The sequence below is a fragment of the Rhinolophus sinicus genome, chromosome 2 (assembly GCF_057876585.1).
Source record: "Rhinolophus sinicus isolate RSI-liver-muscle chromosome 2, RSI-T2T, whole genome shotgun sequence".
In the NCBI taxonomy this organism is placed as follows: Eukaryota; Metazoa; Chordata; class Mammalia; order Chiroptera; family Rhinolophidae; genus Rhinolophus; species Rhinolophus sinicus.
In genome coordinates this window covers 56,995,679-57,007,886 of record NC_142502.1, presented here as the reverse complement: position 1 = coordinate 57,007,886, position 12,208 = coordinate 56,995,679, and the positions used below count along the sequence as shown (strand labels likewise).

The 12,208-nt window shown below is 34.9% G+C and overlaps 1 protein-coding gene across 2 annotated transcripts in view; it reads left to right on the top strand.

The window, feature by feature from the left end:
* MANEA (mannosidase endo-alpha) overlaps positions 1 to 12,208 on the top strand; it is a 68,547-nt gene that overhangs the window by 24,004 nt on the left and 32,335 nt on the right. For both annotated transcript variants that reach the window (XM_074333311.2, XM_074333310.2), the window contains one exon: positions 11,544 to 11,653. In XM_074333311.2, coding sequence (XP_074189412.1) covers positions 11,544 to 11,653 — 110 coding nt within the window. The remainder of the gene's footprint in view (positions 1 to 11,543; positions 11,654 to 12,208) is intronic.

The window sequence follows — 12,208 nt, the reverse complement described above, 5'->3', positions numbered from 1 at the left end:
CGCAGCTGCGGTAGTTCCGGGATGCAGCCAGCTTCGATCACTGAGCTAGGTCTGCGTCCTACTCCCGCACGGCTCTGTCTCCGCACTTCTCCTTTCCCTCTTCCCCTGCTCGTGCAATTTGCCCACCTTTAGGTGATTTCAGTAGTGAGCCTCTGAGTCTTGCCTGTCTGCTGCTCAGGGAGTTCTTTGTGGAGTTATAGTTCAATTTGTTGTAAATTCAAGTGGAGATTTCCGGAGGCTTCCTCATGCTGCCGTTTTTATGACGTCATTCATCTTTGATCTATTTCAAGGTGATCTTTATGAGTGGTGTAAGATAGATTTTCTTTTTCTACATATGGTTTTCCAGTTGAAGAAACTATCCTTTATCCATTGGACATTCTTGACTCTTGTCGTATATATTAGTTGGCAGTATATGTGGGGTTTAATTCTGGGCTCTCTATTTTGTTCCACTGTTCTATGTGCCTATGTTTATGCCAGTACCATAGTGTTTTAATTACTACAGCTTCATAATGTAGTTTGAATTCAGGAAATATGATACCTCCAGTTTTGTTTATTCTTTCTGAAAATTGCTTTACATATTAAGGGTCTTTATATGGTTCCATATAAATTGGAGGACAGATTATTTTATTAGTGAAAAATGCCATTGGATTTTGATAGGGATTGAGTTGAATGTGTGTGTTGATCCATCATTGAATCTTGAGAATTTTTGCAACTGTGTTCATGAGGGACGTTGATGTATAATTTTCTGATGTTCTTATCTGGCTTTGGTCAGTAATGCTGGCTTTATAGAATTAGTTTGAAAGCATTCCCTCCTTTCCAGTTTTTTGGAAAAGTTTGAGAAGGATTGGCATTAATTATTTGAATGTTTGGTAGAAATGGGGCGGACGGTTAGCTCAGTTGGTTAGAGCGCGGTGCTCTTAACAAGGTTGCTGGTTTGATCCCCACATGGGCCACTGTGAGCTGTGCCCTCCATAACTAAATTGAAACAACTACTTGACGTGGAGCTAATGGTTCCTGGGAAAACATACTTAAATAAGTGAAAGTTTTATTTAAAAAGTATTTTAAATGTTTGGTAGAATTAAGCTGTGAAACCAACTGGTCCTGGGGTTTTCTATTTTTGAAATTTGATTATTGATTCAATCTCCTTACAAGTTATTGGCATGTTCAAACTTTTAATTTCTTTCTGGTTCAGTCTTAGAAGAGTATATGATCCTAGGAAATTATCCATTTCTGCTAGGTTATCTAGTTTGTTGGCATACAATTGATTATAGTAGTCTCTTATGATCCTACCATGTTTCCCCAAAAAGAAGACCTAGCCGGACCATTAGTTCTAATGCGTCTTTTGGAGGAAAAATTAATATAAGACCCAGTCTTATTTTAATATAAGACTAGTTATAATATACAAGACTAGATATAATGTAATATAATATAATATAGTATTAGATATAATGTAATATAATATAATATAATATAATATAATATAATATAATACCAGGTATAATGTAACATAATATAATATAATGTAATGTAATACCAGGTCTAATATAATATAATATAATATAATATACTGGTTCTTATATTAATTTTTGCTCCAAAAAAATGTATTAGAGCTGATGGTCTGCCTAGGTCTTATTTTTGGAGACACATGGTATGTATTTCTGTAGTATCAGTTGTAATATCTTCTCTTTCATTTCTGGTTTTATTTATTTTGAGTCTTAGTAGTCTAGCTAAAGACTAATCAGTTTTGTTTTTCTTTCAGAAAAATCAGCTCTCAGTTTGGTTGATATTTTCTGTTGCTTTCCTGGTCTCTATTTCATTTATTTCTGTTCTGATCTTTATTATTTCCTTCCTTCTGCTAACTTTGGGCTTCGTTTGTTTTTCTTTTTTCCTTTAGGTGTAAAATTAGGTTGTTTACTTGCAATCTTTCTCATTTTTTTAATACATGCATTTGTCTCTATATACTTCTCTCTCAGAATTGCTTTTGTGCATCCTGTAGGTTTTGGAATATTGTGTTTCTATTTTTGTTTTGATATATTCTTTGATTCTTGTTTTGATTTCTTGATTGCTCCATTGATTGTGTAGGAGTTTGTTGTTTAGTTTCCACATGTTTGTATATTTTTCTGCTATTTTGATTAAGTACAGCTACTCTGCTCCCTTTTAGTTTCCACTTGCATGGAATATCTTTTTATCCCTTCACTTTGAGTGCATGTGCATCCTTAAAGCTGAAGTGGTTCTATTGTTGACAGCATATATTTGGGTCTTGTTTTTTTACCCATCCAGCCACTCTGTGCCTTTTGACTAGTTAACTCAATCCATTTATGTTTAGAGTAATAATGATATATAAAGACTTAGTAATGCCATATGATTAATAGCTTTCTGGTTTTATATTTTCATTTCTTTTTCCCTCTGTTTCTACCTGTCTTGTAAATTGGTTATTTTCCATGATGGTATGTATGCCCTGTTCCCCCTTCTTTGTCTTTTGTGGATCTGCTGTAGGTTTTGCTTTGTGGCTACTTTGAGGCTTACATAAAAGAGTCCATTTTTGGCTTGTAACAACTTACCTTGATCTCATATGAAGTCTCTGCCTTTTTACTCCTCGCTTTTATATCATTGATATTACAATTTACCTCTTTTTTTGTTGTGTATTTGTTAACAATTTACAGCAACTATAGTTATTTTTCCTACTCTTTTCTGTTAACCTTCTATACTCTCACTGAGCAGTTAACATGACATTCTAATATAGAATTAGTTTTCTAAGTCTAACTTGTATATTTTCACCTTTACCAGTATGTTTTATACTGATACAGAAGATGCCAAAAAAATGAATACACATTTTAAGAAAGGAAAAAACTGTATTAAAATTATAATAATATATACCGATAACAAAAGATAAATACAAGTCATGTGTATACATTTTTTTGGCACCCCCAATATATTTTCATGTGCCTGCTTAGCCTGTTTTCATTTCAACTTGAGAAACCTTAGCATTTCTTGCAAGGCTGGTTAGTGGTGATGAACTCCATCAGACTATTCATCTGGGAAAGCCTTTAAGTCTCCTGCTTATCTGAAGGATAAGTTTGCTGGATAAAGTATTTTTGGCTGGCTGTTTTTTTAAATTATTTTATTAAAATTTATTAGGGTGACAATGGTTAGTAAAATTACATAGGTTTCAAGTGTACAATTCTGTAATACATCATCTATATATCACATTGTGTGTTCACCTCTCAGAATCAGTTCTCCTTCTATCACTATGTTTAACCCCATATATCCTCTACACTATTGTCTGTGTTTATGAATTTTTGTTTCTTTTATTCCTTTGTTGCTTTCACTTTTATATCCCGCATTATCAGTGAAGTCATATGGTTCTCGACTTTTTCTGACTCATTGCACTTAGCATAATAATATCAAGATCCATCCGTGTTGTCCCAGACATCACTATTTCATCTTTTCCTATGGCAGAGTAGTATCCATTGTGTATATATACCACAACTTCGTTATCTAATCATCTCTGGTTGTTTCCATGTCTTGGACACCATAAATAAAGCTGCAGTGAACATCGGAGCACATACATCTTTACAGATAAATATTTTCCGAATTTTGGGTGTATACCCAGGAGAGGGATTGCTGGGTCATGTGGTTTAAGTCTGTTCTTAATTTTTTGAGGAACCTCCACACTGCCTTCCAAGGCGGCTGCACCCATCTAGATTCCCACCAACAGTGTATGAGGCTTCCTTTTTCTTCAGTCTCTCTAACACTTGCTGTTATTTCTCTTGGTGATAATATTCTAACCAGTGTGAGGTGACATCTCACTGTGGTTTTTATTTGCATTTCCCTCATGATTAGTGATGTTGAACATCTTTTCATATGTCTGTTGGCCATCTGTATGTCCTCTCTGGAGAAATGTCTATTCAGGTCTCCTGCCCATTTTTTAACTGGATTGTTTGTTTTTTGTTGTTGCGTTCTATGAGTTCTGTATATATTTTGGATATTAGCCCATTATCGGAGGCACTGTTTGCAAAAATCTTCTCCCACTCAGTTGGTTACCTCTTTATTTTGCCGGTGGTTTCTTTTGCTGTGCAGAAGCTTTTAAGTTTGATATAGTCCCATTCATTTATTTTAGCTTTTACTTCCCTTGCCTTTGAAGTTAAATTCATAAAATGCTCTTTGAACCCAAGGTCCATAAGTTTAATACCTATGTTTTCTTCTATATAGTTTATTGTGTCAGGTCTTATATTAGGGTCTTTGACCCATTTTGAGTTAATATTGGTACACGATGACTGTTGCCACGCAGCATCCTACGTGTCTGTCTCCTCGTACCTGCCCCTAAAGAAAGGAGAGTCTGTGTGACGGATCCTCTCAGGGATTTTGTTTCACCTTTGTGCTTACACCTTATGTCTCCCTGTTTGGCCCCAGAATATGTCTGGTCAGCCAATGATGGGTAAGACACCCTACGGGGCGGGGGGTGGGGAGTGCGGGGCAACCCAAGCCAGACACAGTAGCGTGGGAACGAACAGGGGAACCCACAGGGTTGATAGCGGTGGGCACAGCCGCCCACCTTCCCCCAGCTAAGGAGAGCCTCTGCCTCTGTGGCTGCACTCCTTTCCACAACCTGCGGGGGTAGAGATTCAATGATGTGCTCTGCATCTATTCAAATGCATAAGGATTTTGTCCCTAGGGGAAGGACATACATCCTGAGACTTACAGTTCTGCCTGCAGGCAAGGGTGATTGGCTTGAATCAGTTTCCTATTTTAATGTATGGGATTCACAGATATTGAGATTGACAAGCTTTATCTCCTTTACTTCCTCACCTAACTAATAAAAGCTATGCCTAAAGCTTTGCATAGGCCCGACTGGGGCGCTCAGTCCTTGAGGCTGGAGTCCCTTGGCCCCACTTGCACTCTATTGTGGTTTACTGTATTTCTTAACCCTGCGTCACTCTCCTCGCTCCCCGCAGGAAGTGGCAGATGACAGATAGCCTTATAGTTTCATTCCTTTGCATGTGGCTTTCTAATTCTCCCAGCACCATTTATTGAAGAGGCTGTCTTTTTTCCATTGTATGTTTTTGGCTCCTTTGTTGAAAATTATCTGTCCATATTTATGTGGTTTTATTTTTGGGTTCTGAATTCTATTCCATTGGTCTATGCATCTGTTTTTCTGCCAATACCATGCTGTTTTGATTATTGTTGCCCTGTAGTACTAGCTAAAGTCAGGAAGTGTGATACCTCCAGCATTGTTCTTTTTTCTTAGGATTGCTTTGGCTATTCGGGTCTTTTGTGGTTCCAAAAATATCTGATGATTTTTTTGTTCTATTCTTTCTTTTTCAATACCATTGGGATTTTGATGGGGTTTACTTTAAATCTGTATATTGCTTTTGGTAATATGGCCATTTTAACTATGTTGATTCTTCCAATCCGTGAACATGGAATGTCTTTCCATTTCTTTGTGTCTTCTTCAATTTCTTTTAAAAATTTCTTATAGTTTTCAGTGTATAGGTCCTTCCTATTCTCGGTTAAATTTATTCAAAGGTATTTTATTATTTTTGTTGCAATTGCAAAAGGAATTGTTTGGTATTTTTGTTTATTTGTTTTTCTTTTTTTTTTTCCTGGGAGTTCATTGTTAGTATATAGGAATTCAATGGATTTTTGTATGTTGATTTCATAGCCAGTAACTTTACTGTATTTGTTTATTGTTTCTGATAGCTTTTTGGTGGAGCCTTCAAGGTTTTCTACATGTAGCATCATGTCATCTGTAAAAAGTGACAATTTAACTTCTTCATTCCCAATTCAGATGCCTTTTATTTCTTTCTCTTGCCTGATTGCTCTGGAGAGGACTTCCAATACTATATTGGAAAGCAGTGGTGATAGGGGACAGCCCTGTCTTGTTCCTGAACATACGTAGAATGTTAATTATGATGTTAGTTGTTGTCATATATGGCCTGTCTTATGTTAAGGTATTTTTCTTCTATACCCATTTTATTAAGTGTTTTAATCATAAATGGGTGTAGTATCTTGTCAAATGGTTTTTCTGCATCTATTGATGTAATCATGATTTTTGTCCTTTATTGTGTTTATGAGGTGTATCACATTGATCGATTTGCATATGTTGAACCATCCTTGTGCCCCTGGGATGAACCCCACTTGATCTTTTTAATAGCAGTATAATCAAGTACAATCTTTTTAATGCATTGTTATACTCAATTTGCTAGAATTTTTTTTGGATTTTTGCATCTGTATTCATCAGAGATATGGGTCAGTAATTTTCTTTTTTTGTGTTATCCTTACCAGGTTTTGGTATCAAGGTAGTTAGCCTCATAAAATGAGTTAGGGAATAGTTTCTAAGAACTTACCCATTTCTTCTAGGTAATTGAATTCGGTGGTATATAATCCTTCATAGTATTCTTGGATGATCCTTTGTATTTCGGTGGCATCCATGGTAACTTCTCCTTTTTCATTTCTGATTTTGTTCATTTGTCTTTTCTCCTTTTATCTTAGTCTAGACAAGGGTTTGTCAATTTTATTTATCTTTTCAAAGAACCAGCTCTTTGTTGCATTAGTTTTTTTCTATTGTCTGTTTGTTCTCTATGTCATTTATTTCTGCTCTGATTTTTATTCTTCCTCCTGCTAACCTTGTGTTTCATTTGTTCTTTTTCTAGCTCTTTATGGTGTAACATGAGGTTGTTTATCTGGAATTTTGCTTGTTTCTTGAGATAGGCCTTTAATGATATTAATTTCATTCTTATTAGTACTTTTGCTGCATCCCAGTAATTTTGATAGATGTATTTTCATTCTAACTTGTTTCTATGGATCTTTTGATATCTCCTCTTATTTATTGATTCTTTAAAAGCATGTTTTTAATCCCTACGTATTTGTGGTTTGTCCTGCTTTCATTTTGCAGTTGCTATCCAATTTCAAAGACTTGTGATCAGAGAATATGCTTGGTATGATTTCAGTCTTCTTTGGTGAGGCTAATTTTATGTCCCTATATATGGTCTATCTTGGAGAATGTACACTAGAAAAGAATGTATAATCTGATGTTCTAGGATGAAGTGCTCTATAAATGGCAATTAAGTCCATTTTGTCTAATGTATCATTTAGGGCTGATATTTCCTTATTTATTTTCTGTTTGTATGATCAAGCCATAGCTGTCAATTCTTTTTGTTACTAAGTATTTTGTTTTAGGTCTTACATTTACATCTATGATCTATTTGAGTTACATTTTGTATATGACATTAGAAAAGAGTCCACGTTCAGTCTTTTGCATATGAATGTTCGGTTTTCCCAGCACCATTTGTTGAAAGGACTATGCTTGCCCCATTGTATGGGACCTTTGTCAAAATAATTTGAACAAATATGTAAGAATTTATTTTTGGTCTCTCTATTCCATTGGTCTGTATGTCTATCTTTATGCCAGTACCACACTGTATGGATTACTGTAGCTTTGTGGTAAGTGTGAATCATCCAGTTTTATTCTTCTTTTTCAAGATTGCTTTGGCTCTTCAGAGTCACTTGAAATTTCATATGAATTTCAGTATTGATTTTTTTTTTTTGTGTGGATTTATTTATGCCAAAATGTCATTTGGTTTTTGATAGGGAGTGTATTGAATCTGTAGTCCAGTAGTATTGACACATTAACAAGATTAATTCTTCCACTCCATGTGAATGGGATGCGTTTTCATTTATTTATGTCATCTTTAATTGTTTTTAGCAATGCTTTCTAGTTCTCATTATACAAGTCTTTCACTTCCTTGGTTAATTAAAGTCCTAAGTGTTTTCTTCTTTTTGATATTACTATATTGGATTTTTTTTGTTCGTTATTTCCTTTTTATATTATGCATTGTTAGTGTATAGAAATGCAGCTGGTTTTTATGTTTTGCTTTTATATCCTGTACTTTGCTGAAGTTACTTATCAGTTTTAACATTTTTTAATGGAATCTTTAGAGTTTTCTAAGATCATGTCATCTGCAAATAAATTATTTTACTGTTTCCTGTGTTTTGTTCCTTTTTCTTTTCTAATTGCTCTGGCTACAACTTCCAGTACTTTATTAAATGGAAGTGGTGAGAAGGGGCATTTCCTGATCTTAGAGGAAAAGCTTTCAGTCTTTTACTGTTGAGCATGCTGTTCATTGTGAGTTTTTTATATATAGCTTTTATTGTATTGTATTTTCCTTCTACTCCTAATTTTTTAGTATATTTTTTGTCATAAAAGTGTTACATTTTATCAAAGGCTTTTTCTGCATCAATTCAGAGTATCATTTTTTTTTCTATTCTACTGATGTGGTGTATTACGTTGATTGACAGTATGTTGCACCATGCTTGCTTACATTGTGAGAATAAACCCCATTTAGTCGTGGTATGCTGGTGAATTTGATTTAGTATTTGGTTGAGAATTTTTGCATCAGTTTTTATAAGGGATAATAGTCTGTAGTTTTCTCATTGCATACTTATCTGGCTGTTGTGTTAAAGAACTGCTGACTTTATAGAATGAGTTTGGAAGAGTTCCCTCCTCTTCAAGTTGTTGGAACAGTTTGAGGAGAATTGGTTTAATTCTTCTTTAAATATTTTGTAGAATTTACTTTTGAAGTCATTGGTCCAGGGCTCTTCTTTATCAGGATATTTTTGATTACTGAATTCAAAGAGTTGTTTATATTATTTAAGATTCTTTTTAAAAATATACCTAACATACAATATTATTAGTTTCAGGTGTATACCATAGTTATTCAACATTTATATACCTAAAGAAGTGATCACCATAAGTCCAACGACCATGCGACACAGTACCACGCTATCACAATATTATTGACTATATTCCCTATTCTGTACATTACATCCCCATGACTTATTTGTTTTATACCTGGAGAGTTGGACCTCTTACTTCCCTTTAACTTTTTCTCCCCTTTTTACATTTTTCAATTAGTTGACATTCAGTACCATTTTATATTAATTTCAGGTGTACAGCATAGTGGTTAGACATTTATATATTTTAAGAAGTGTTCGCCCTGACTAGTTTAGTACCTATCTAGCACTATACATAGTTATTCCCATATTATTGACCATGTTTCCTATGCTTTACTTTACATCCCCATGACTATTTTGTATCTACCAATATGTACTTTTTAATCCCTTCATTTTTTTCACCCGACCCCCTCCCATCTATTACTCCAATAAATCCAGTACCCATCTGACACCATACCTGGTCATTATAGTATCATTGACTATATCCCTTATGCTATACCCACAAGCTCCATGACTGCTTTGTAGCAACCAATTTGTACTTCTTAAATCCCTTCCCCCATTTTACCCAACCCCCAACTCCCTCCCATCTGGCAACCATCAAAATGTTCTCTGTATCTATGAGTTTGTTTCTGTTTTGTTTGCTTGTTTATTTTGTTCTTTGAATTCTGCATATAAGCAAAATCATACTGCATCTGTCTTTCTGTGTCTGACATACTCCACTCAGCACAATAATCTCCAGGTCCAACCATGCTGCTGCAGGTGGCAAGAACCCATTCCCTTCCATGGCCGAGCAATATTTCATTGTATATTTGTACCACCTCCTCTTTATCCGTTCTTCCATTGACAGACACGAAGGCTGCTTCCACATCTTGGCCATTATAAACAATGCTGCAATGAACAAACGGATGGATACATCCCCTCAAAGTAGTGTTTTAAGTTTCTTCAGGTTCCCAGAAGTGGGATTACTGGGTCTTTCTTTGTCTCTTGTTAGAGTGATTGTTTTGAATTCTGTTTTATCTGGTATCAGTACTGCTACCCCAGCTTATTTTGTTTGTTTGTTTCCATTTTCATGAAATATCTTTTTTCCTATTCCTTGACTTTGTGTGTGTCTTTCAATCTGGATTGAGTCTCTTGTAGGCAGCATTTGTAAGGGTCTTGTTTTCTGATCCATTCAGCCATCCTGTCTTTTGATTGGAGCATTTAATCCATTTACATTGAAAGTAATTGTTGATAGATATGTAGTTGTTACCATTTTATTCATATATATATTTTTTTTTTTTCATCTTAAAGAAGTCCCTCTAATATTCCTTTCAATGCTGGTTTGGTGGTGATAAACTCCTTTAGCTTTTTCTTCTTTGGGAAGCTCTTTATCTGTTTTTTCGATTTTAATACCCTCGCTGGGTAGAGTATTCTTGGTTTTCATCACTTTGAATATTTTATGCCAGTTTCTTCTGGCCTGCAAAGTTTTTGTGGAGAAATCAGCTGACAATCTTATGGGAACTCCTTATAAGTAGCTAGTTGCCTTTTTCTTGCTATTTTTAGGATGTTCTCTTTGTCTTTAACCTTTAGCATTTTAATTATGATGTGTCTTAGTATAGGCCTGTTTGGGTTCATCTTGGTTGTGACTCGGCACTTCCTGGACTTGTATGTCTATTTCCTTTGCCAGGTTAGGGAGGTTTTCTGTCATTATTTCTTCAAATAGATTCTCAATTCCTTGCTTCCCTATTCTGCTGGTACCCTATGATTGGAATGTTATTATGCTTGATGTTGTCCCAGAGGCCTCTCAAACTATCCTTTTTTTTTTTTTGAGGTTTTTGTTTTCAGTGTTTTTTTCTTTTGCTGGGTGTTTTCTACCTTATCTTCCAAATCACTTACTCATCCTCTGCTTCATCTAGTCTGCTGGTGATCCTTTTGTTTAAAGATACTGATCCTCACAAAAATCCACACATGAATGTTTACAGCATCTTTATTCATTTTTGCCCCAAATTGGGAACAACCAAAATGTCCTGTAGGTGAATAAAAAACTGTGGTACATCCACACAATGGAATATTATGCCTCAATACAAAGAATGAGCCAGAAAGCCGTAAAAACACGAGCATGGACCTTAAATGCATATTGCTAAGTGTGAGAAGCCAGTCCAAAAATGTTACTTTTTGATTCCACCTATATGGCATTCTGGAAAAAACAAAACTATAGAGATAGTAAAAAGATCGATTTTTTTCCCAGGGAATGGAGAGGGAAAGAGACAAGGGATAAATAGGTGGAGCACAAGGGGTTTTTAGGTCAGTAAAACTATTCTTTCTATATGATACTGTAATAGTGGTTTTACTATGCATTTGTCAAAAGCCATAGAACTGTACAACACAAATGTAATGTAATCTCTGAACTTTAGTTGATAATGATATATCAATATTGGTTCATCTGTTGTAACAAATGTACCACACTAATGAAAGATATTAATAATAACTGAAACTGTATGTGGGATAGAAAGGGAGTGGTTGGGAAAGGAGTATATAGGAGCTATGTACTTTCTGTGCGATTTTTCTATAAACCTAAAACTTATTCTAGAAAGTAAAAACCTATTAGTTAACAGTTACTGATGCTTGATAAAGAGTTCATAAAAATTGACTATACGAAGTAACAACCCAAACTGGTATCTATGTGACAACACAACATTAATTGAAGATATGCTTCTTTTTTATTGTTAAAAATTTAGTTCTCATCTGCTGCTCCCCACTTTTTTGTTAAAAAAATACCTACAGTCATTCCTGTTCCAGTGTTCATTTTTCTTTTTGGTCTTTTCTGTTAGGTGTGCTAGCCCTTTCTTGGTACCCACCTGATTCAAGTGATGAGAATGGAGCACCTACTGATGACTTGGTTCCAGCTATTTTGGACAAAGCTCATAAATATAATCTGAAGGTATTTTATTTTTTTATTGCGATATAATTGACATATCACATATTTCAGGTGTTCAACATAATGATAGATATGTATATATTGTGAAAAGATCATCACAATTAGTCTGATTAACATCCATCACCATACACAGTTTCAATTTTTTTTCCTTGTGATGAGAATTTATAAGATCTGTTTTCTTAGCATCTTTCAAATATAAATGCAATATTATTAACTATAGTCACCACGTACTTTTTACATCCCTAGGACTTACTAATTTTATGAATGGAAGTTTGTACATTTTACCATCTTCACACATTTTCCCTCCACCCCCGCCTCAGGTAACCACAAACCTGTTCTCTGCAGCTATGAATTGTTGACCGTGTGTGTGTGTGTGTGTGTGTGTGTGTGTGTGTGTATGTGTGTGTGTGTATGTGTGTGTGTGTGTTTTAGGATTCCACTTTAAAGTGATATCATAACAGTGTCTTTCTCTGACTGATTTATTTCACTTAGCGTAATACTATCAAGGTCCATCCATGTTGTAATGTCACAAGATTTCCTTCCATTTTTTTAATAGCT